Source organism: Sarcophilus harrisii, chromosome 2 (assembly GCF_902635505.1).
Source record: "Sarcophilus harrisii chromosome 2, mSarHar1.11, whole genome shotgun sequence".
NCBI classification, from domain to species: Eukaryota; Metazoa; Chordata; class Mammalia; order Dasyuromorphia; family Dasyuridae; genus Sarcophilus; species Sarcophilus harrisii.
In genome coordinates, this window is record NC_045427.1 from 484,082,191 (window position 1) to 484,108,929 (window position 26,739).

At 41.3% G+C, this 26,739-nt stretch overlaps 1 protein-coding gene across 2 annotated transcripts in view; it reads left to right on the forward strand.

Annotated features, from left to right (window-relative positions):
* NTNG2 (netrin G2) overlaps positions 1 to 6,299 on the forward strand; it is a 99,306-nt gene extending 93,007 nt beyond the window's left edge. For both annotated transcript variants that reach the window (XM_012553943.2, XM_031954878.1), the window contains 2 exons: positions 1,689 to 1,823; positions 5,239 to 6,299. In XM_012553943.2, coding sequence (XP_012409397.1) covers positions 1,689 to 1,823; positions 5,239 to 5,465 — 362 coding nt within the window. In that variant the 3' untranslated portion in view covers positions 5,466 to 6,299. The remainder of the gene's footprint in view (positions 1 to 1,688; positions 1,824 to 5,238) is intronic.
* Positions 6,300 to 26,739: the final 20,440 nt, after the last annotated feature.

The following is a 26,739-nucleotide window of genomic DNA, read 5'->3' on the forward strand; positions in this document are numbered from 1 at the left end:
GGATAAGATGCTCCAAATCTTCTCATAGGAATATATCTGGATACTTGGCCTTGGATCGAGCCACCTGGTCTCTGCTGCCCGAATCCTGCCCTTCATTTTTTGTTTGTTTTGTTTTTAACCTCTGCCAAAGGAGAAGGCTAATCTCTGCACTGCTGGTACCACTCCTCCTCCCCCTAAACACCAAGTGATACGTGTGCCCACACCTTTTCTCAATTAGGCTCTTTGGGCCCTTTTTGGCTGACTACTTTGTCCTCTGGGGGCATCACTTCTAGTGCCTACAGCCTGTTTGCAAGGAGAGAGTCGGAATTCTTTTGCCATCCTCTCCTGGGCCCTAGGCCTGGAGCTGTCAGTCTGTATTAAGGCTCTGGGTAGCCCAGGGTACAGGAGATAATTCCTTTAGCTTTCAGGTCATCAAAACTAAATTGTATTTGGCCCCATCCTGGGGTCAGAGTTAGGTTGCAAGAGTCAGAACCTTCTGGATGGATTATAGTGGGCTCCCTCCCTTCCTTTTCCCTATCCAATACAGCTGTGAGTGTCGGTGTATCTGTGTCTGTCTGTGTCTGCATGTAAATGGGTGAAGATGGAGCTAACAGGACCCCAGCTGACATCAGAGGGAAAGGACAAGGAGGGATTCCACCAGAATTAGAAGAAAGATTAGGAGCATGATAGACAGGAAGGAGTAAGTGGGATGGAAATAATAGGAAGTGGAATGGGAAGGTGGGGTAAGCGTGAATGGAAATTTATAAGCAGAAAATGCTTGTAATTGAATATATGAATGTCTCAAAATCAAAATGACCAATTCAGCATCTGTAGCTAAGAACTAGCCAGTAATTGGGGATGAATCCTCAATGACTCTGAGAATGTAAGCTCTCAAAAGGAGCTTAGTGATTACAGGATTTAAAGCAGAAAGGGACTCAAAGATCATTCTAGTGCAATCCCCCTCATTGTGCAGATAAAGAAACTGAGACCCAGAGAAGAAGAAGAGCTTACCTAAGAATTTGAACTCACATTTTCCAGCTCTGATACCCTTGTGCCCTTTCCCCCACACACCCGGGGCACCCCACAGCCAATTCTTCAAGTGCCAATGGGGAAAATTTCTGTTCCTCAACTGTAACATGGGAATCATAATGGCATCTACTTTATGAGTTGTTGAGAAGATCAAATGAGATTACAAAGCACTTAGCACAGTGCTCGGCATGTAGGAGCACACTTATTGAGTGCTTCCCTTTCTTCTTGCTCCTGTCTTCTAAAATGGGAGGGGGATAAGCAACTAGGTGGCACCATGCCCAGAATGAAAAAAATTGCTTCTTCATGAGTTCAAACCTAATCCCAGATACTTCTTAGCTGTATGATCCTGGGCAAGTCACTTAGTCCTGTTTGCCTCAGTTTCCTCATCTGTAAAATGGGCTTCAGAAGGAAATGGCAAACCACCCCAGTATCTTTACCAAGAAAATCCTAAATGGGGTCACAGAGAGCTGGACAGAATTAAACTACAACAAGAGGGAGGGAGAATGGTTGGTAAGGCTGTGCAACATTTCTGGGGTCCTATTCCAGTGAATGGAGATGGGAGGCTAAGAGTTGGTGGGGAGGGAACTAAGGAGAGAGGTTTTGTATGATGGGAGAGCTATAAGTAAAACTGACCATAGTTTTATTTTTGTTTTGTTTTTTTCTGTCCTGTGTTTGCACAGAATGTAACTGCAACCAGATAGGATCTATTAATGACCGGTGCAATGAGACCGGTCACTGTGAGTGCCGAGAAGGGGCTGCGGGTCCCAAGTGTGATGACTGCCTCCCCAGTCACTACTGGCGCCAGGGCTGCTTTCGTAAGTTGGTGGGGGTGGGGTTTACCCATAAGCCTGGCCTCTCTTTCTCCGAATTCATACCTCAAAAGATGCTAAAGGAAAGCCAGGGATTGGGTTGGAAATGGGGACCTAAGACTGTGTTGCTTCTCTGGGATTTAGTTCAAAAAGTCTTCATTTCAAACGGAACCACAGCATATTTACTAGTCATGTCCACATGTGTAGAAGTTCACAAAGTGTAGCTAAGATGCCATTTCCATCTTCCCAGCTTCCCTCCCCTCAATACCCTGGTAGGGGGAATAACAGACACAACTAACTACAATGCAACATAAAACATAGAAAGTGACATTATAAAGGTATAAATAAAGTGTGAGGGTAGCCAAGGGGTACCATAATGCTGAGCCTGGAGTCAGTAAGATTCATCTTGAGCGCAGATCCAACCTAAGACACTTTACTAGTTTTTGTTTACTAGTTAGGCTTTGGGTAAGTCACTTATTCCTATTTGCCTCAAGAAAATTGCTTCTTCAGTTTCCCATCTATAAAATGAACTGGAGAAAAATGCAGACCAGTCCAGTATCTAACGCCAAGAAGACCCCAAATGAAGTTGGACACAACTGAATAACAATCAAATAAACAAAGTATTACATAAATTCAAGGGAGGGATATGGGAAATGTTTAGGGACAGGGGAGCTTCCTGGAAGAAGTGGCATTTGATCTAGGCTTTATAGCCTGGGGAGGAATTAAATAAAAAAAGAAGGGAAGATGGGACATTTCAGGCATAAGGAACAACCCAAGTAAAGGCATGGAGGCTGGAGACCATGGGGTAGGAGCAGAAAGCAGAGAGCTTGTTCTGTTTGACTGGAGTAGAACATATTCAAAGGACAGTAATATGAGATAAGGTTGGAGAAGTAGGTTTCCATTAGATTTTGGAAAGCCTTGAATGCCAGGCTGAAGGATTTGAACTTTACACAGTAGGTAGTAAAGCATTCCTCCTATATGTATAATGAACACAATATTTATGGAGAAGCCCCCCTATCCCAGTAAGTCTCAAACTGAGTAAAGATGCAAAGCACACCCAAATGCACAAAACAAAGAATGCTATTAGACGCTATAGAGATTATAGCTAATGCCAGATTGCATGATAGAGACTGTAAAAGAGCTAGGATTGCAGAGAAGGGAGAGATCAGGGTGGGCTCAAGTAGTCAGAAAAAGTCATGGAAGTGGTTAGGGCTTGAATTAGGTATTGAAGAATGACTAGGATTTGAACCAACAGAATTGAGTTGGGAAGATAACAAACACAAGGATGTTTAGCATCATGGAAGAAGTGTAGTCTAGTAGATGGCACCAGACCAGGAGTCAGAAAAATCTAGTTTATATCCCATTCAGACACTTATTAGTAGCTTTGGTTCTTTGGCCTCTCTCTTTGGATCATTTTCCTCATCTTATTGTAAAATGAAGGAGTTAGATTCAGTTATTTCTAAGATCTTTTCCACCTCTAAATCTGTTGTTGTATTGTTCACTCATTTCAGTAGTGTACAACTCTTTGTGATGCTATTGGGGATTTTCTTGGTAGATACCACTCAGGAGTGGTTTGACATTTTTCTTTCTCCAGCTCATTTTACAGATGAGAAAACTGAGGCAAACAGGGTTAAGGGACTTGCTCAGGGTCACACAGCTAGTAAGTGTCTTAGGCTGCATTTGAATTCAGGTCTTCCTGATTCCAAGCCTAGCATTCTATCCATCGAGCCACCAAATTGCCCAATAAATCTATGGTCCAATCAAGATAATATTTTCAGACCAGCAGAGCCTATGCTGACCAAGAGTAAATGCAGGAAGAATCAAAAACAGGGATGTCCAGACTGTGTGGACAGTAAGGTCCCACCTCAGGAAAGATTCAGGACACTTGTCTCAGTAACCTCCCAATGAGATCCCATCAGGAACTGAAGACAGGACAGAGAAAATAGAGAAGTGGACAGAGATAGAATGGAGATATGGGAACAGGGAAAAATGGAGATGGGAAGAATAAAAGGGAGTGCACATCTCTGTGTGTGTCTCTGTGTGTCTTTCTGACTGAATACATGGAGCTGTTTGGGGAGGAGTGTCTTTCTAGTGCAGAGGTTCTTAAGCTGTACTCAATGTGTGAATAGATTTCAGGGTCCCCGAATATGAATGGGAAAAGAAAATGCATCTTTCTTCTCACTAACCTTTGGCTTCCTTTGTAATCCTGTGTATTTTATTTTATGCATTTAAACACATCGTGAGAAGAGGTCCATCAGCTTCACTCAACCAAAGGAGTCAATGACATTAAAAAAAAAAAAAAAGGTTTAAGAATCCCTGCTAGAGGGACAGTCTTCACTGGGGAAGGGCCCTGCATTTCTCTCTCCCCAAGACTCTCTCCTTGTACCCACCTACTCACTACTGCCCTCTTGCAGATAGGCAAGAAGAAGCATATGTACCAGATTGCTGAGGAGGGGGAAGGTGATGATAGTGATGGTGTATGTGCTGTATATATCAGGCCAATCAATCAGCAGCTACTCTGGTCCATGGGAAAGAGTAAAGGCTTTGGGTTTTCTGTATTGTTTCTATGTTTTGTGGAGAACACTAACAAGAACCAGGTTTGACTTCTTCTGAGTCCAACTTTTAATTCTCTCTCATGTGGTTGGGTTTTGCCTTTGAAATCTTTTGCCAGTGACCTTATTTCATCTTGCACCGGCTGACCCCAGAGCAATCCTTGGGCTCCCTAGAAGCTGAATCTCCTGAGGGAAGATGAGAGGAATCAGGGTTCTCTAGCCTAGAGAAGAGAAGGCTATGGGGAGACTGAACACCAAATCTGGCAAACAGAGGGAAAATACTACAGGGACAGGAGCACAAGCTATTGCACAAGTCTCCAGAGGGCGGAATCAGAGGGAGTAGATTGAAAATTCCGCCAGAGGGATTCTGATTGATTTAGAGAAAAAAAATCCTTCCAGTTTAAGCCTATGAGAGCAAATGGTCAAGAGAATTACTTTGCCGGAGTTTGGGGGAAATAACATAAAAGGAATAAGAGCCTCAAAGGATAGATAATAGAAGTCACTTGTCTCCTCATGGCAGAGAGCAGGCGGACAACTGGGGCAGGCTACTGTATACACTGTCAGGTCTGATCTCTGTGTCAAGTTTTTACTTTGTTGCTTTTCTTTGTTACAAGTATAAAAGTTCAGTCTGTTTGAGGGTGGGAGTCGGCCTGGGAGAAGCGGGGAGACTGGAGCGAAGTAGGGAATTTCCAGAAATTACTGTTACATAAATGTAAAAGTTAACAACGGGATGCAAGAAAGGAAGAAAAAGAATTAAGAGGGCAGGTTTTTTTGCCTCTGGGTTGGTTTTGGAGGAGCCCGTGGCTTCGTTCCGCTGGCTTAGGAGGATTTATTTTCTGCCTCATATCCCTCTCTTTCTCCTTCCCCAGCCAATGTCTGTGATGATGAATACTTACTCTGCCAAAATGGGGGGACGTGCTACCAGAACCAGCGTTGCCTCTGTCCCAGCGGCTACCAGGGCGTGCTATGCGACCAGCCTCTCTGTCAGGGGGAGGAGGGCCAAGCCTGCGACCCTGCCCCCTGTGCCAGCCCCCACCTCGCTGCGTTCCTTGGCTCTGGGTTGCTTCTGTGGCTGGCGGGCTGCCTAGGTTACTGACACCGCCTCATCCCCAAAGCTGGGGGCAAGGAGGGGCCATCGAGGCGCAGGTCCCCCCTCCCCATCTTCACCCCCAGGGACTGCCTCACTACCAGGACTGCTCACCTCCATTCCATCCTCACTCATGTCCTTCTGAACACCAGGAGCAGCCACGAAGACCTGGCCTGGGAACACAAACCCTTCCTGCCAGAATGGTGCCGGTCAAGCCCCCTCTGGGGCCTCCTCAGCAAGGTCTCTGCTCTCCCTCCTTCCGTGGACTCTGTCCTCCTTGACCCATCCTCTTTCCCCAATGTAGGCCATTGTTCAGGGCCTGGGACCCAGTTCCCCCCGCCAAAGCAAACGACCTACAATTTTAGTTTTACCTCTGGTTTTCTCATTTCCCCAGGGTGGTTTTGTAGGGGAGGGAGGGACAGTGATCACTCTCCCCTTTGACACCCCAAGTTCTGACAAGACAACAACAGCATCCTCCCAAGTCTTTCTGGTTGACTGAGGACCGGCAGCAAGCACCCGTCCACAGTTGGCGGACAGCCTGGCGTTACAGTTGCCTACAAATCTCGATGCTGAATTTATGATGTTTTGTATTCTCACTCTGGTTTCCTTTTGCAAACCGCCAGACCCCTAAGATCAACCTTGGGGTTAAGGTGAGGAGGACTTCACTGTCTCGAGGTGGGGGAGGCTCTGAAGAATGTAGGGATCAGTACTTCGTTTTGTAGAGAATTATTTTTGTTTGTATTGTGTCCCACATATCAACGGGACAAGAAGGGAAGAGCCATTCACCATGGGTGTTTGGATGATGGCATATAATCCTACAGAGTAAAAGATCTGTTAACTGCTTTTTCTCCACCCTGTTTTCATTTCTGTGCAGATATTCTGTTTTTTTTATTTTTTTTAATGTCTTTTGTATTTTGATTCATAAAGAAACAGAGGGATAGTCTGTTCCCTGACTCTAGGCCAAGGAACTTTGCTGTTTGTAGTCAGTCAGCCAGTCAAAAAGCATTAACTAAATGTTTCCAACAGGCCAGGCTCTATGCTAAGTCCTGGTGATCCAAAGAAGGGCAAAGACAGTCTTTGCACCTTAAGAGTTCATGGTCTAATGGGGAAGCAAATAAGTAACCATATACAAACAAACATATCTCAGATAAGCTGGAGATAGGCACAGAGGGAAAGTCTTCTACAGGAGGTGAGATTGACAATGAGCCTTGAATGAAGACAGGGAGAGGAGAGAAAACATTTCAGATATAGGGAACAGCCCATATTAAAGCATGGAGATGAGGCTAGTACAGCTAATTCATAGAGAATTGGAAAGGGAATAAAATCTAAAGAGATTGGAAAAGGAGGAAAGGGTCAGGTTGTGAAGGGTTTACATGTCAAACAAAGAACTTTATATTTGGTCCTGGAGGTAATAGGGAGCCATTGAAGTTTTTTGAATAGGAGAGGATAGAATGGGCCCCTAAATTGTAGGTCTTGCCTGGCAAAGCCGATTTCCATTAGGGCAGGGCTAGAGGAGTAGGGGGGAGAGCTGGGTATCTCAGCTCTTTCTTGTCTGCTGGGTTTGACCTCTGAAAGGCAGTACTGTCTCAGCCTCATTAGGAACAGGCTCAGTGCCAGTGAGGGTCCCTGTGGGGGGAAGCAGTTGTTAAGTCAGAGTCCCCAAAGACTCATTTCATGAATAAATTGGCCCCAACTTGGGGCAGAAGATAAAGGGAAAGTTCCTTTTTGGAGGCTACAACCATTCTTCTCCTGGACAACTTACTTGAATTGTCTTGCTCTGTTTCTAAGGTCACATAGCCTTGTGAAAAGAGTTCTGGATTTGGACTCAGAGAACCCTGGGTTCAAGGCCTAATTCTCCTACTTATTATCTTATTACTTAACTTCTCTGTACTTTAATAGGGCAGTTGGGTAGCTCAGTGGATAGAGTGCAGGAGTTAGATCCAGAAAGAATTGAGTTCAAATCTAGCTTTAGATATTTATAAACTGTTTTCCTCAGTTTTTTTTTTTTCATCTGTGAAATGAGCTAGAGAAGCAAATGACAAACCTCTCTAGTATCTTTGCCAAGGAAACCCCAAAAGGGGTCACAGAGAATCGGACACAAATGAAAATGACTAAACAGTAAAAGGCATCTATTTTCTCACCTCTAAACTAAGGAGATGGGGCTAGAATGATATCTCAGACCTCTTCCAGCTCGAAGTCTGTGTCCTTATCATCCTCATCTGTAAAATGAATAAAAAAAAATCTGGAATAGATATCCTTTTAAGTCCCTTCTAAGGCTAAATCCTATGATATCTGATCCTCAAAGGAGAACTCAGCCATCTTCTGGGAGCAAAGTGAGGAAAGAGAAACCTCAGTTTCCTCCTCTGTAAAATTAAATGTTGGATGAGATACTTTCTGAATTTTCCAATTCTGGCATTTTATGATTATTCTATAATTAAAAGAAGAAAAGACCCAAGTTCAAATCTTACCTCCAGTACAACTAGCTTTGGTATCTAGCAAGTCTCAGCCTCTCTGTGCATCAGTTTCCTCAACTATAAAAAGAGGGAGTTTAACTCAATAGCTTTCAAAGTCCCTTTTAGCTCTCAATCTATGATCATACAATAATATCTCTTAAACCATAAAACAGCTATAACTCTGATCTTGGTTAGTTGGGTGATTTGTTTTCAATCTGATTTTCTTGTTCCTACAAAGCACATAGCCCTCAAATTATTATATACTGACCACCCCAGTCTGCAAAGTAAAAGGGAGGAATATGCCCATTTTAAGGATGGCATAAGTGAGGCCCTAGGTGATAGGTGGTAATAGGTAGAGCCATGGTTATGCTACCTCCTAAGAACCAGACTTAAAACATGGTTCCTTAGAGCCCGTGGTTCCTGACTTGATCCTGGCAATATCATTGGAGATAGCTGGGCCATCCCTTAAGAACAGAGATTAGGAGGTCAGCCTACACCCAGGATGTCCCCCTGGGGAACCTAGCTCACTTTCAGATTGCAAGTGAAGCTGCCCTCTGGCCCTGAAAGCTTATTCCTCATCTAAATGGCTCCCACTGCCAGGGGAAAATGTTTCCCTGATGTTCAGCCTAATAGGTCTCTGCTTGTTCCCTCCACCTTCCGCCCGCTCCACACCCCCATCACCCTGCAACCCCTCTAAATAACCCAGCCTGCTGCCTTGGCATTTATGGTCTCTGGGGCCATGGATTATTCTTATGAGACATTTATAGGGGCACAGGGAATGGCCATCAGTTATTCCCTGCTCTACCCAAGCAGGGACCGGGAACTAATGGCACCTCAGCCCCATGATACTGAGCACTTGTCTCCCTCTCCCCCTCCATTCCCTGGGCCCTTCTTGGCCATCATTCTGACACCCACAAAACAAAGTGTCTCTCTGTTCTTGGCAGCTTTAGGCCAGTGTAAGGGAGTGAAGGGAAAAGGGCTGGAGGGGAACGATTCTTTGAAACAAACTAATGAAACCACATTTTCTTTCCTTAACATCTTCCCTTCCTCACTTTCCCCTCCTGACCACCGCCACCGGCCCAGAGCTTGTGGTCTGCTGTTCGCTTGACTCCAGCTTTCTAAAATTAATTGCTAGTGGTTCAATACACTAATCCCTTTAATGTTCTGGGCTCTGTGGATTTCAGCTGGCCCTGCTTACAGATGAAGCATTTCTGGAAGCGAAGAGAACACCATCTATGAATCCAAAAGAAAGCCAGGCTAAAGGGGCAGCTTGGAGGCATAGGAGGAGACCCTACAACAGTGGACAGGGACAATAGGGCAGAGGAAGGAACTACTTGTGTTAATAATCCAGCTGTCCCAATGGTAACCCAATTGTAGAATTGACTCTGGGACAGTGGTACACTAGAAAATATTAACAAATAGCTCTCAGGGATGTACAAAAAAACACCTTTAAGTTTAATCTTTATTGTTAATACTTTCTAAATTTTGACAATTAACAAAATAATAAATCAAGCCCAGATTTGTAGTGTTTTCTGTTTTCTTGAGGTAAAAGGTGCTCACATTGAAAATTTGATAATAGGACTGAGAGAATTAATTCAAGCTAGCTCCAGCAAACTCCTGGTTGGGAGGAGAGGTGACATTCAATTCAACAAATATTTATTAAATGCCAGTTATATGTATGAAAAGCAACTTGGAATGACTGATAAAGAGACGACTTCAGCTTCTACAGCAAGAAGAGCTGAGTTCAAGTTCTGCCTCTGAAATATATTGACAGAGCGACCCTGGATAAATTACTTTATTTCTCAGTGGCCCCAGGTAACTCCCAAAGACTAGATAGTTGGGGAGCCTTCTTCCCAAGATTTTCTCTGCAGCAATGTAATCCTAGCTCTCTAACAAAAAGAAAAGTGGGAACTGAGAGGAATCTGGTAGTGGTTAAAGGGTTTGCCTTAGAGTCAGGATGTCTTGGCTACCAGCCCAGCCTCTGACACTTCCTTCCTGTCTCACCATTAGCAAGTCACTTAACGGTCCCATCTTCAGGCAGCTGTCAGAATATACACAATGAATAAATTGTTGAACTGCCTCCCTAGAGAAATTTCCCACCCTGGGGAGAGATTTCTCAACCAAATGAATTCATCCCCACAGAAAGCTAAAACCAAAAAAAAAAGTGCAAGGCTCCCTATTGTTAGGGATGCAAAGACAAAAATCAAAATTGTCCCTGCCCTCATAGAGCTTATGTTCTACTGGGGAGCTACAACATGGATGTAAAGAAGTAGAATACCAGATCAATCTGAAGTATAAGGGAACAATAGTAATGGTTCGGGAGTGTTGGAGATCCGGAGAGACTTCTTACAAGAGATGCTACCCCAGCCACCTGAAGCTCAGAATGAGTTTGGGATGGGGCAGGGGGGGAAGGACAGTATTACACAAATGTTTTCTTTTGAGACTGGATTTCTCTCCTGAAAGTAGACAAAAGTTAAAGAAGTATTGAGAGGCAAAGGAGGAGTTATTCAGTCATGTCTAACTTTTGTGACCCCTTTTGGGATTTTCTTGGCAAAGATTCTGGAGTGGTTTACATTTCCATCTCTGGCTCACTTTACAGGAGAGGAAACTGAGGCAAACAGACTTAAGTGACTTGCCCAGGGTCACAGAGTTAGTAAACTTTCTGGTTTGAATCTTCCTGACTTCAGGTCTAGAGCTCTATCCACTGCATCACCTAGCTCAACTGATATCGGATTAAAAGAGGCTAAAACTTACATTTAACAAATAAGTGGTACTTTTTCCAGTCATTCCACAGAGAGGTTACATGCATAACCCAAAAAGGCTGCCGTTGTTCACACCACTGGTGTAGCTCCTCTTTGCTACTAGCCAACAAGGCCTCCCTCTGTCCCACCACTCCTCCCTCCCAAAGGAGTCCTATAACTTCATTGTCATATCTTGTTTCTTCCCAAATGGTACAGGAATTTAATTCTAAATTAAATGTAATTTGTTGATATTAGAAATTGACCACACACAGAGTAAATGTTTTAACAATCAGCTCTGGGGCAAGGGGAAGAGCGGGAAAATATGCTTGATATACTTTCAAGTTTACTTTGCATTATTAGCATTTTCTCCTCCAGTTTCTTAAATCTAGACAGTAACAAAACAATGTCAAACCCTGGGTTGTAGCCTTGGTCATTTTCCCAGGTGTCAGTGTTCACACTAAATTTTATCAGTTTAGCAACGGGCTCAAAAGAGCTGGTTCAAGCTGGCTCCAGCATATCCCTGACCACATGATACATCAGGTTAGGATGAGAGTGCCTGGCTGTGCTAGGGAAGGAGGCAGAGGAATCAAAAGGACAAAAATCTGCCCTTAGAGTCTACAGAAATGGGTGCTTGGAGAGTTAAATTTTGTCATTATCCATCTGTTCATCTCGAGTTCTTTGGACAGAAATGTCCCTAACTAGAGCAGGATGGGAATATCTTTCAAGCGACTTCCTCTGGCACTTAAGTGAGCCAATCTGGAAAGATTGCTTCAAGATTCAGAGACCAGAAGAAATTATTGCAATAAGTGTATAAACTGACATGATGGTTTAAAACCCTGAATAGCTGACAGTCATTGGACAGTCAGTCCTGAGTTTGTCCATCCCTAGGGGGAAGGTAATGAGTAAGCATCAGAATTCGAAACATTGAGGAGCAGATTTAGGGTGAAGAGATGCTACTAGAACTCTGGAAGACACCATAAAACATAGGGGATGGAGGTACTATGGCATAGGAGAAAGAATACTAGCTGTGGAGTCTAGGGAAAGAGGGCAGGAGTGAGGATTTATATAGCTCCTGCTATGTACTGCACTGTGCTAAGTACTTTAAAAATATTATCTCATTTGATCCTCACAATATAACCCTGAAAGGTAAGTACTGTTATTATCTCCATTTTACAGATAGAGAAACTGAGGTAAAGTAATTTGCCCAGCATTACCCAAATGATCTGAGACCATATTTGAATTCAGGTCTTCCTGACCCCAGACTATCTGATTAGCTACTCCCAAGATTCCCAGGACCTGGATTCAGATCTATTCTCTGATATTTGCTGTGGACCTTGAAAATCATTCAAACTCACTGGGCCTCAGTTTCCTCCTCTGTCAAATGAAAGGGTTGAACTGAAAGCCACAGCTCTAGATCTGTGATCTTATGTCTGATTTTCTACAAATACTCTAAGGTTGTTCCTGTTATGAATATAGCTAGATGATACAATGGATAGAGTATTAGAATCGGGGGAAAACTGAATTTGAATCCTGCCTCAGATACTTAGTAGTTGTGTTATCCTGAATAAATCAAATTATCTCTCTTGGCCTTCATTCTAAAATGAAAAGAATAATAATAATAAATAGCTACTTCACAGAGTGGTTGTGATGGTCAAATGAGATAATATAAAGTATTTTGCAAACCTTGAATTGCTATGGAAGTTCTAGATATTATTTTTAAATATTCATTATTTTATCAATATTCATTTTATTAATATTCCTTTGAAGTAAAACAAAAAGTCTTCCTGACCCTGTGCAAAATCACTGGGAAGCCAGTGCTGAGGTCAGAGTTAATGGCTCACTCTGCTCTCTCCAAGAGAGATGGAACTTGAACCTTTTCTCTTCTCAAAATTAGAAATCCCTTTAATGAAGGACATGGACTTCAGTAATGGTCATAGACACTGGCAGAAGGCCAAGAATCACAGAATGTCAAGGCTAGAAGGGACCTTGGAGATTCTCTAGTCCAGCTTTCTCAAGTTACAGCTGAAGGCCGAGGCAGTTAAGCTTTTTGTCCAACAGAACACAAGAAGCCAATCCAGGTCACATAATGTGTCCTTGTGAGATTGTACTTGACATTGTTCAGGTGGGTAGCTTCTCTGGATATGTATCAGCAATGAGCGGAACATAGCTCCCTAAGGAGGAGAACTATTAAGAAATGCAAATGACAAAGAGAATGAATGATTTTTTGAATTTGTAAGAGTACTGTGTGCTTTTCACACGCACTACCTTATTTGTGAGCGCATCTGCTCCACTGATCACATCATACCTCCCCCCCCTTTTTATTGTCCCTTAGGCCTAGGAATATGCTCAGGTTTCCCTAGGTCTTAAAAATCCTTCCCTTTTCCCAAGAATACCATAGAGACTGATTCATTTTCTTCCTTTCCACCACTCTTAAATGTTTTGGTATAAGATCATATTTGTCAAAAACAGGATCTACATTCATGATGCTACTTTCTCTTAACCCACACATTTTCTATCCCTTTAAATCTTGCTCCCTTTTCACCATTCTGGTGACACTGTTTTCTCCACAGTTATCAGTGGCAATACAGTTCAATAAAAAATAATTTATTAAGACATCTGGTATATGCCAAGTGCTAGTTTATGAAGAAACAAAGAAAAAAAATGGAGTAGTCTCTGCCCTCAAGGGGCTTACATTCTACCCAAACTTTAACTAGCCAATCTGAGGTCATGATCAAACATTAAAGAAAGTACCCTCCAATCAACTCTGTAAAATAAATCTAGTTCAGGGAAAAAAGAAACAAAAAAAGTTGCGTTCAACTTTGGAACACAAGATCCCATGGGGGAAATAGTTCAGGGCACTGTCCCACTGAGGGAGACCAAGACCCCAGATTACCAGGACGCCACTTGTAGAGAAGCTGCCACAAGGAAGAGAAGAAATAAGGTGAGACTGGGATGAGAAGTAGTTCATCTAAAATGATACCTAAGGGAGGAAGCAGGAAAGGAGCACCCAGTCTTGAAGCTTCTTGAAGCTAACTGCTTACTAAGTTCAGTTGTTTCTATCTGCTAAAGGATTCCATACGCTGTGAGCACCTTTTAAATTGGAGGTATTAAACATGTGGTCCTGAACCAGATTAAGATGTAATTGGGAAATATTTAATAAAATAGATAAAAAGGCAATAAAACATAAGTATCACATTTGAAAACTAAATGAAAATGAAGTCCACAAGGATTCTAATGTACTGGTTTAGTACCCTGGCCCCAATTCTATTTAGCTTTGACATCAGTGCTCTCAATTATAACAGCCTAAAATAAAGCCCCAGTTACCCTTGCCTAATCACATGTTTCTACCTAGAACACCTAAACTGTGATTCTAATTGTGCTCATGCTGAAGGTCAAATTGACCACTTTTGTCCTGAGATTCCTCTTCCTTTGGTTTCTTTGGCACTTCATTCTCTGATTCTCTCCTCCCTCAAGTATTCCTGTTTAGGTGCTTCCTCCTTTTGCCCCCATAAAAAGAGAATCTGCCTTCCCTATACTTTTTTCCCACTCTTTCAACTATTGTCTCAAGTTGATGACTATCACATCAATATCTCCAGTCCTGACCTTTCGCTTGTGAGCTGGATTTAGAATCAGAGGATTTGGATTCAAATCCCATCTACATCATTGACCCATGATATGATCTAAACAAATCAACTAAACTTGCTGATTTCTGTTTTTTTCATCTGTAAAAATCAATTAAACTCTCTGATTTCCAGTTTCTTCATCTGTAAAATGAGAGGTCATGAATAAATGACAAATAAGGAAGGTCCTTCCTAGCTCTAAATCTATAATCCTATTATCCTATAAACTAGTCATGCATTTCTAACTACTGGTTGGACAGCACTTCCCCTCCTGGGTGTCCCTCTAACACCTCATAAACTCGACATATCTAAAATGAAACTCCTTGTTGTCCCTACTACATCAGCTTGACTGATGATTGCACCAATCAATATCTTTCCAATCACCCAGACAAAAAAAAACCTTAGGGGTCCTTCATATTTCACATCCAATTAGTCTTCAAATTTTTTAGATTCTCCCCCTCAAAGATCTCCCATACCTTTCTTTCTACTTTCATTTCCTCTATGCTAACACAGGTTTGATCATCATCTTAACATAAGTGAACCCCCTCCCTCCAAGCTCCCATTCTTGCCTTTCCAACCCAGTCGATGGACCATTTTTAGACAAAACATCATTTCTAGCATGTCACTTCCTTGTTCAAAACTTTTCAATGACTTCCCCACAGTCCTTAAGGGAAAATTCAAATTCCTTAAATTGGCATTCAAGACCATCTACATTTTGGCCCCTGTCAACCCCTCCAAAATTATCTTTCACCTGTCTCCTACTCAAATAAGCCTCACCATCCAATTCCTTCTTGTCACTGTCCCCTACCCTTCTGGAAGAGGTGACCACAAGGAGCAAGGTTCTTAGGAGTTTATGGTAGCAAGCAGGGACACCAGATGACTCAGTATTCTCTCAGCACTCAGATGAAGGGGGCAGGGAGAGTGGCTGTGTGCTCACATTTACAGAAGTTACATTAAAGAAATGCTCCAGAGGTTCAAGGAGGTTGAAGTCCAGAGGACTGAGGTTGCTATGGACTAGGATGGGTTTGAGAAGGCTTCATGGAAGAATAGGGACTTGAGATGGATTTGGAGGATTTGGAGGCAGAAAAGAGGGGAAGGTCTTCCACATGAAAAGAACCTTAGAGGTAAACTCAGAATAAGCACAGTTTTTATCAGAGAATAAGGTGTGCACTGAAAGAACTTAGTTGTCTCTGAGCATCATCTGGCTGGTGACTCGACTTTTTATCTCTGTCATTTCTCCCTGAGTGAACCATGAGCTCCTAAAGGGTCTTTTCCCTCTCTGAATCCTCCAGAAGACCAAACATGGGGTTGGACACGTAAAGGCACAGTTGTGTTCCTGTCAGTGACAGTGCTCTAGTTTCCCTTTCCTCCCAACTTTTTCCCCACACATTTCAGCCTTTCTTGCAGATACAGGGGAGAGAGGAATAGAAATGAAGAAAAGCAGGAGAATCAAGATGAGGAAAAGAGCAGAGACAAAGCAGGCAATAGTGATGGGGACCAGTAGTAAGGAACATAAAGAAGCTAGGGATGGATTCAAACATGACTTCCCCTGACATGAGGACAACATAGGGCTCTGGCCCCCAAAAAAGGAAAAGGAAAGTCTGGGGACTGGGGCTTATGGTTGTGAGGGAAGAAGGGAATTGGGAGAAAAGTTGTCCTAAAGGTTATGGGAAAAGAAAAAATGGACATAAACTACATATAGCACAGGGGATTTTGGTTGAATGAGAGCAATAATTTTCTGACAGTGAGAATTGGGAAGTCCCCTTCAAAGGTTTTAAAAACAAGAGAATGCTTTCTGTATGAGCTGGTACAAGAGGCGGTTCTAGCTCTCTGCAGCTAAGATTTGATGACTGTCCTGAAGCAGGATGTACAGACAGACAGAACAGGAAAGCACAGCTCTTTCGGGAAAAAAAAAAAAAAAAGAGAAGATGAAGTTGGCTGATCTTCCTTTCTTCCCTAGCTCTTACTCAGTCTCCTGCTTGGGGACATGGAGTAGGGATGCAGGTTGCTGAGATCCTTGCATACAAGAAGGTTGCCAAGAGCTCCAAGCTGGTACAATAACAGCTTGGGCAACAAGAAGAGGAAGATGGGCACACCTGAAGGGTGTGTCAGTGGGCAGGTGGCAAGATTTCTTAGTAACTGCTAAACAGAGGATAGAAATCACAGATTTGGAACAAATCTTAGAGACCATCTAATCCAAACCAAACTTCTACTTAGGAGAAAATTGAGGCTGGGTAGGTTGTGTGATTTACTCCAAGTTAGAGGCCAGGATTTGAACCCCCATCCCACATCATCAGAGACTGTGTTCTTCTTAATGCATGGGGATGTCTCTGGTGGGTTTTTGTGGCCTCGAATTATGTCCATATGCCCTGCCTGCTTTTAGAACAAAGTATGTTATTTAGCTTTGTTTTTCCCACTCCAGGGAGACATCCACAGTGGGACATAGGGTGTCCCGATCAGGAAGGCCTACAGGTCACATCTTCCCATTGACACTTAGTAGTAGTGAACCCAGGCTCAATATTTCTCTACCAAACCCCAGCTCTGCATAGGGAGTAACAAGTCTTACCCCACGAGGTTCCCCCAAGCAGATGGAGTCCAGAATTGTAACTGTCAGTAAGGAAGGATTGTCGAGACTGACCGGCTTTTTGTAGGAGGAGATCTTTTCCTTTATACTGTGTGGAAGGAGCGTCACTGGTAGGCCCGTGGTTCCGCTCCCAGAAAGTTGCCAATTTTGAGTTGCGGAGCAGTGGATAGAGCCCCAGCCCTGGCGCCAGGTGGACCAGAATTCGCCCCGCTTCTGCTTGCAGCCCCTCCCTCTCGAGCTCCACCTGTGAGCCCAGCCCCACCTCCACTTCTGGCTACTTAGGAATCCTAGAATTCAAATCCCGAACTGCTTGTGGGGAAACTCTATCAAAGATTGGCTGCGTTCTTAAGAGAATGTCCCTCTATGCCACAAGGTCTCCTCAGCCCTGAGGCTCGCGATCCTGGCTCGTACACCTTCAGGATGGACGGAGGATTTCTCCCTCCTTTCCCCCCCACTCCCGCTCCCGCCTTCCTGCAGACTCCAACCTGATTACCTGCTCTCTCAGCTCTAGATTCCACTCAGCAGCCTGACTCTGCAGGAGGTGTCAACTTGCATTTATTAAGCGCCTACTAGATGTCAGTTGTTCCGTCGTTCAGTAGAGTCCGACTCTTTATGACCCTGTGTACCTTTTTGTCCGTGGGCTCTTCTTGGCAAAAATATTGCAGTGGTTCGTTATTTCCTTCTCCAGCGGATTAAGACAAACAGAAATTAAATAATTTGCGCAGAGACACAGCTGGTAAACGTCTGAGGCCAAATTTGAATTCGGGTCTTCCTGAGTCCAGGTGCAGCCTTATCGGCTGAATCACCCAGCTGCCTCTGAGAGACACGAGGGGAGCAACGTCACAAGAAATATGGAAATAGAATGATATGGTTGCCTTCCTACTTCAGATTTTGTGGGGGGGGGGGGAAGGGGAGGATGGTGTCAGATTTAACACTGATGAAATTCACAAAGTGTACATTGTGTTAAGGCAACAACACTATTTACTAGGTACATGATCCTAGCCAAGTCACAACCCCAATTGCCTTGCAATCTCCCCCAAAAAGAGCAACAACTCTATGCAAATATGTGGTCAAGGTAAATGGGATCAGTCCCATTTTTGTAGACTAGGAATTTGAAGGTCTGAGAGGTTTTGCTCAAGATGTATAAATGGCAGAGCGGGATTGGAATCCAGGTACTAAATCTAAACCCAGCAGGTCTTTTCACTACACCATATTAAGGCTGCCCATGGTCAAGATTTTGATAACACTGTCTGCCAGGTCCAGGCTCCCCCAACTAGCCCAGGAGGAGACCAAGGTATAAGCTTGTGAAGGGCTTTAAAGGGGAGAGGATGTTATAGTTGATTCTGGAGTTAACAGGGAGCTAGTTAGTGACTTTGATGGATAAAGAACCAGTTCTTAAAGCTTGAAAGATGGGGTTCAAATTCTGCCCCTGGCTGTGTCATTTTAAACTATCTTTTAGTGCTTAAGGGCTAGGCAATTCTCTTTGGTTATAAAAAGTTGCAGAGAAGATCCTGACCAGCCTTGGTAGAGTTGTCTTGTGCAACAGGAAATAGCACCAGAAGACAGGAAATTAGGAGCAATGACAAATTTACCTTGTGACAATGGACAAATCACTTAACCCTGTTTGCCTCAGTTTCCTCATCTCTAAAATAAGGTAGAGAAGAAAATGGGGAACTCTAGTATCTTGCAGAATCGATGAAAAGAATTTTTTCCCAAAAATTTGTCTTGTCCTAATGGGATTCCTGAGGAAGTATTAGATTCCCCCCTCCCTGTATATCCATTTCTAGTAGGTGACAATACCTACAGAAAGCGAGGGCTCTTGTTCGGATCCAGGTTGGGCAACGTGACCTCTGAAGTCTTTTTCAACTCCGAGATTCTATACTTGTACAAGAGCCTGAGTTTGGGAACTTAACATATCCATGAGCCACATCATTCTATTTAAGAACTTAATTTTGCAGTAAATGGATTTTGGGGTGGGTTTTTTGTTTTTTGTTTTTTTGGTGCAATCAAAAAGTCTGACCATAACTGAGGTCTTTCATGAGATAAGAAGGAATCCCTTGTGGACAGAAGTCTTTTCTGTAGCATACCACCATAAATTCAGTTTAGGCCAATGCCAAATTTGTTACCTCTCTGAATTATTCATTTTTCAAACAATGAGTGGTGGAGTTGGAAAGGTGGTAAAGATAGGAGGGATGATGTCTAGTTACTTTAAAAATCATGGCTCTGGTTGGTGGTGTAATGCTACTATAAATGAAACCTGCAAATAAATTGGCCCTAACAGAGCAATCAACTCCTGTCAGGTCACTTACTCAATATATTATTCTCTCCAGCTCCCAAATAAATACATCATCTTCCCTTCCATAGCAATTTGCATGTGCATACCAAATGAGCAAGACACGCCAAGTTATGTACTTTGTGCACATGCTCTGGGTACATTATGAGAAACCAAAGCTGAGGTCAAGTGCCTTTTAACAGGCAGAAGTGCAGACATCAATGTCTGACTATATTTCCTGAAATTATTGCTTTTATAAAATGCGTTCCACTCCTGTAACCACTGGCAATTTAGCCCCAACTTGGACATTTATACTCAGTACCCTCTTTCAGTAGTTCACATCCATTTTCACTGCTATCCCTCCTCAACTTAGCCTTAATAGAAAGGATTCATTTTCTTCAACAAGATAATTATACTACATGGTTGATCAAAACTAAGTCTCATCTTATTTAAAGGGAATTCCAAAAGGTGATAGTTGAGATGTATGTAGAACCACTGGGAAAAGGGAGAATAACCAGAACCAGTTGGATAAGAAATTTTCCTTATTAGATATAAAAAGATATTCCTTTGTAACAAATCTAATCATAAAACTCAAAACAACCATCCATCAAGCAGATAAATTGGTAGGCACCTCATGCTTTACTTCAATAATATTTAACTTCAAGTCCAACAGGGCAAGTCTCTTTTAACACTTCTGACTACTGCATATCTGACCCATCACTCCACTGGTTCCCTATTGCCTCTAGACTAAAACACAAACTACACTTTTTGGCTTTTAAAACCCTTTAACAATATGACTCCAGACTTCTGAGCACCTAAAGTCCCAGTAAATGTGCTTACTTTTCTTCAATAGAGGACTCTCCCTTCTCCTTGCCTTTACACAAACTGTCCATGCCAAGAATTTGTTTCCACTGTACCTCTTTCTCATAGCTCAAGAAAGCCTATCCTATTCTGCTTGGTTTCTAGGGCCCTTTGCTCAAATTATTTTATTTTCTATATACTATATTTCATATTTTTGTGTGTTTCTGTTCTTTTTACACCACCAGAATAAAAGTTCCCTGAAGACAGGGGCTATTTCTTGTCTCTGTATTCTTAGGAACTTCATTAATGTTCTTTGAATTCCCTTAAGGACCATCTGGGGAAAAAATAGAGCTCTTATCTGTTTCCTATTAATAGGAAATGACCCATAAATCAGAGTCTGTTGTTGAAATCTGTGGTCCCTTGCTTAGGAATGGTTAAAACTACACCATATATGTAATTTCAGAGATGATTTTCATGGGTGGCTTCCATTTTAAAACTCCATCATGTAGTGGAAGAAAGTCCACTTATTACATCCATGGCTCTGGACAAGTCACTTACCAGTCACTTATTTTTTTCCTCATTTGTAAAATGAGAGCATTGAAGCAGATCATTTAGAAGACTCCTAATTTGCTTTTAAAAGTTATTTCTAAATACTTCAATATTTAAATGGATCCATAATCACAACTTTGTGAGTATTTCTGCTAACAATAAAGATCATGGTCCCTTCATTCATGCCTCCCCATCTTATCTAAAACTTATCAACAGTCTCTAATAAATGTCATACAGAATCCACCCAAAATAAAAGGTACTTTTTCTCTAGGTCTTTTAACATTAAATTAGCAAGTAAGAACCAGTGTAGCCTCAGAGTTGTTGAATCTTCTTTGATCTTACCAAATAAATAGGCCATTTTCTGACTATTCACTGTCATCTTCATAACCAGCAAATACATTATCATTGCCTTGTGGGGTCACCTAAGATTCTGATTTCTTGAAAAGTGTAATGTTCCAAGATTTGTAGTTACACATATCACCACAGGAATACTGATGTAAAATTCAGAGGTTTCTTTTTAAGGAGTAGCCTAGAATCATTGAAAACACTGCACAATTTCCAAAAATGAAGTCCAATCTACTTTTTTTTCCCTTTAATTCTGGGCCTAATTCATTGTCAATCTGCATTGACTTTTCAAGATATACAATATATGTGTATATACCCAAATACATATATATATATATATATACACACATATACTCCCATATACACCTTTAAGTTTCTTAAATTCAATAATATCTATTCAGCCAAAAAAAAGATAGATGAAAATGTTTTATACATACAGTAGCTTCATATTCTATATTTCTTGGGCTTTACTGATAGCGGTATTGAGTTACTATCTTTGCTGGTTGCTCAGACGGGAAATCAGGGAAACTAAGAGGAAAGTTAGGGACACAACATTCTAGGGGTGAGGGAAGAATCATTGCAAAGGAATAGACGTAGGAGACAGGTGGTGAACCAGTGTGGCCAGGTCAGTGTGTATAGGGGTTTAAAGTGTTATTTATGAATCCTGGAAAGTAAGGGCCAGGTTGTGAAACTTTAAAAAAAAATGAAAAAAAAAAGGACTTTATAGTTGATCTTGGACAAAAATATAAATAAAATAACATGGTCAGAACTGCCCTTTAGAAAGATCACCCTGGCCGTTAAGTGGAGGATAGATTGGATTAGGGAGAAACTTGAAGACCAGTTAGAAGGCTTTGAGAGGTCTTAGTTGGAAGGTGACGATGGTTTGAATTAGGATTGTAGATGTGAATGGAAAAATGTAGAGAGATACTGTGAAGGTAAAAATGGCAAGATTTCACAATGTATTAGATATCTGGAGAAGCCAAGGATGACACCTAAGTTACAGCCTGGGATGATTGGGAAAATTCAAAAGAAAAAAGGCTTTGAGGAAAAGATCATTAGTTCCATTTTAGACATACTGAAATGCCAACAGAACATCTAGTACCAGATATCTGAGGCACTTGTCAACATATGACTACCTAGTTCAAAACAAAGAACAGGCCTAAATATGTATATTTAGGAATCAAATACAGAGAGACAACAATCCATGGGAACTGCTTAGATCACCAAATGGAGAGTAAAGAGGAAAAAAAGAGGACCAAGAAAGAGTTTGGATGGGTGGATGCCCACAGTTAGTGGACATGATATGGATAAAGAATCATGAAAAGAAACAAAGACAGACAGAATTAAGTAGGAGAGAGCTGTGACCAGAAGGTCTTGAGAGTAGTAGGAAGAGGAGACCCACAATGTCACATATAATAGAGGCATCTAGGATGAGAATGGAGAAAAGCCCATAAAAATAATAGGCTAAGTTGAGAGGTGACAGTTTCAATTGCATAGTGAACTCAGAATCCACATTTCAGAGGTTTAGAAGTGATTGAGGAGGTGGGGGCATTGTATATAAATTATTTTTTCTTGTTCAGCTGAAAAGGCTAGGAGAGAGACAGGATTACAGTAGTGATCAAATTAGAGATGGAGTTTTGTTTTTAGAACGAGGGAGCTATGGACATGTTTATAGGCAGTAGTCAAAAGGAAATGTGTTAATTATTGACTAGGCATTCTAGAGGGCACAGAGGAAAGGTAAGCAGCTCTAAAGCAAGAATGAATCAAGGATGGAAAATGAGACAGATAAGGATTTAGAACCACTGAGATAAAGATGAGCATTAAGGGGATGGGAATATGCTTACTATTGAATAGATTCCAAGTAGATTATCAGTGATTGGAGGGAATTTTGTTGAGGGAGGTACTAGGTTATATTATTTGAAGTCCGTCCTGGAGATTCAGCTTCATAGTGATGTCTGCCCATCCTAAGGACCAAGGAAGCTGTACCTACTAAATAAGATGCATTGTTGGTTGTTCCAGAGAAGGCTCTAGGGGGCAGAAAATAGAACCCAGAGAGGGTAGTCTGGCATACTTGGTTCTAAGACAAGGCCCCAGTGGTATGAAACACAGGCAGTGAGAGCCCAACTCCCATCTCCATCCCTTAAGTTACTTATCTGATTTGATGGCAGCTTGGGAAGACGGCAAGAGAGCTGGAGATCCTTTTCATTTGGTCTCATGGTGGAGAGAAGAAACCTAGTGCAGGTTAGTCAAAAGCTCATCTATTAGAGACTAACATCTAAGGATGGAATTCAAGGCAAGGTTTCCAGTGGGAAGAGGATAAAGAGAATAAGAGTAGAAGCAGCATAGTGTAGAATTAGCTAGGAAGTTTTATTCTCTTGACTTTTCCTAGACTGAATACTTTTAGGTATTATTGGATCTACACTTAGGTAATAGTGGATCTCCTTATGAACCTTTGAACTATTCCAAAATATAACATAAATAGCACAATATCATTTACAAGAACATCTGAAGGACTCATCATTTTAAAGAAATTTTTTCATGTTTGAATTCTGCTCTGGAAAACCAGAAACAAACACTTTTGATAAACATATCTATACTGTTTATGTAACTGCTCTTGATAACCTCAAGATCATCAAATCAAATCAAATCAAATCAGCAAGTATTTATTAAGCACCTACTATTATGTGACAAGAAGGTGCAGGGAACACAACATTAGTTAAAAAGAATATCTGCCTAGAGACTGTTAGATCTGTGGAAAAGGGAGAATTTATGGCCAAAGAACCAGAAATGAAAAGCAAAATGGATACTTTTGACTATATTAAATGAAAAGATTTTACACAAAGTAAATACAGCCAAGATTAGAAGGAAAGCAGAGAGCTGATTTAAAAAAAAAATTATAGCCAGTGTTTCTGATAAAGGCCTCATTTTAAAATATATAAAGAACTAAGTCAAATTTGTAAGAATACAGGTCGTCCCTCAATTGGTAGTTTGGTCAAAAGATACGAACAGACAATTTTCAGATGAAATTAAATTCAAGTCATATGAAAAAATGCTCTACTCACTGTTGGTGAAATGCAAATTGTCAAAGGATATGAATAGACAATTCTCAGACGAAGAAATTAAAACTTTATCTAGCCATATGAAAAGATGCTCCAAGGCATTATTAATCAGAGAAATGCAAATTAAGACAACTCTGAGATACCACTACATACCTGTCAGACTGGCTAGAATGACAGGGAAAGATAATGTGGAATGTTGGAGGGGATGTGGGAAAACTGGGACACTGATACATTGTTGGTGGAATTGTGAATATATCCATTCTGGAGAACAATTTGGAACTATGCTCAAAGTTATCAAACTGCGCATACCCTTTGATCCAGCAGTGTTACTACTGGGCTTATATCCCAAAGAGATCATAAAGAAGGGAAAGGGACCTGTATGTGCACGAATGTTTGTGGCAGTCCTCTTTGTAGTGGCCAGAAACTGGAAACTGAGTAGATGCCCATCAGTTGGAGAATGGCTGAATAAATTGTGGTATATGAATATTATGGAATATTATTGTTTGGTAAGAAACGACCAACAGGATGATTTCAGAGAGGCCTGGAGAGACTTACATGAACTGATGCTGAGTGAAATGAGCAGGACCAGGAAATCATTATATACATACTTCAACAATACTATATGATCAATTCTGATGGACCTGGCCATCTTCAGCAATGAGATGAACCAAATCAGTTCTAATGGAGCAGTAATGAACTGAACCAGCTACACCCAGAGAAAGAACTCTGGGAGAAGACAAAGAACCATTACATCGAATTCCCAATCCCTGTGTTTTTGCCCACCTGCATTTTTGATTTCCTTCACAGGCTATCCGTACAATATTTTGGAGTCAGATTCTTTTTGTACAGCAAAATAACGGTTTGGACGTGTATACTTATTTTGTATTTAATTTATACTTTAATATATTTAACATGTATTAGTCATCCTGCCATCTAGGGGTGGGGGTGGAGGGAAGGAGGGGAAAAATTGGAACAAAAAGTTTGGTAATCCAATGCTGTAAAATTACCCATGCATATATCTTGTAAATAAAAAGCTATTAAAAATTTTAAAATGCAAATTAAGATAATTAGATGCAATGGTACACCTCTCAGATTGGTTAAGATGATAGGAAAATGTTGGTGGGGATATGGCAAAAATGGAACATGAATACATTGTTGGAGTTGTGAAATGATCCAACTATTCTGGAGAGTAATTTGGAACTCTGCCCAAAGGGCTATAAAACTACACCTTTTGATCCAGCAATGTCACTACTGGGTCTGTATCTGAAAGAGATAATAAAAAAGGGAAAAGGACCCATGTGTGGCTCTTTTTGTAGTGGCAAAGAATTGGAAACTGCGTGGATACCCATCAGTTGGGGAATGGCTGAATAAGTTATGGTAATGTTATGGAATATTATTAAGAAATAAGCAGGCCGATTTCAGAAAAGTCTGGAAAGGCATGAACTGAGGCTGAGTGAAATGAGCAGATTCAGTAGTACACTGTACCTAGTAACAAGATTATGTGATGATCAACTGTAACAGATTTAGCTCTATTTGTGTGGTGATCCAAGACAATTTCAACAGACTTGGGATGGAAAATTTCAGTCACATCCAGAGAACCATGAAGAATGAATATGGATCAAAACAAAGTGTTTTCACCATTTTGTTTTTTTCTTTCTTGTGTTTCCCCACCTCCTCCCCCCCCCCCCCATTAGTCTGATTTTTCTTGCATTGACAAACATGTAAATATGTTTAAAGGATAGCACATATTTAACCTGTATTAGATTGCTTGCTGTCTTGGGAAGGGGGAAGATGAGGAAAATTTTGAACATCAAGTTTTACACAACTGAATGTGAAAAACTATCTTTACATGTATTTGGAAAAATAAAATACTATTGAGAAAAAAAAAAGTCCCTGCCCAGGAGGAGCTTACATTCTATTAGGGGAAACAGTATGTATATGTTAGCTTAATTTGGTCTCATTCCAAGTTTTCTTTAAATGTGTTTTTCTCTCTACTACTGAGTCAATACCATTGAAAATCTCCCACTCTCCTCCTCAAGATTATGTAAAATAAATTCACATTCTAAATTGCTATTTCTCTGTTACCATGCCTGATTGGCAAAGAGATTGAATATTTACTGACCATGGTGGTTTTCTGTGCTTTTAGCCTCATAGTTGTGGCAGTTCATCGATACTGGTTAAACTCACGTGGAAAATGGACACAGTTGATGTTAATGTCTTTTCCTTTATCCAGTTTCCATTTTTACCAGTCAATAGATTTCTTTGAATAAGCCAAGTTGAAAATGTTGTAATGGCACATAGTATTTTCTTCTCATCTTTATCCTTTCTTCTAATTTGGTCCACTTTGATTTTTACTGGATAACAAGGGTCTGACCACAAGGAAAAGCTGATTGGGAATTGACTTTTATATTAGTAACCAATCATTTCCTGTCTATTAAGGCTAACATCTAGTGTGTGGTTCCGTAATTTTATTAGTTTAGGAAATTTCCAGATGAAGAAATTTTCTCCATCAATAAAAACTAGCATCTTCTTTGTAAATTAGTCCTAGATATCTGCCTACAGCACCGAGTGGTTAAATGATTTGCCCAGTCACAGTCAGTATGGTCAATTAATATTTAAAACTATGTCTTCCTAGCTTTGAGGTCAGCTCTCTTTTCATTATGCTGCTGACTCTCTCTTATTAAAGCTACCAAATTACAGTTTTGTGATGTTCAGTGTTCACCACGTCTAGTATTTCCAATTCTCTTTGTAAACCATTTATGATAGGCTTGAGGTTACCGTATAGCCTTTGGACTCACACTTCCTAATTTGGAACCACCATTTCCAATGTTCCTTTTTGCATTCAAATTGTTATAAGGA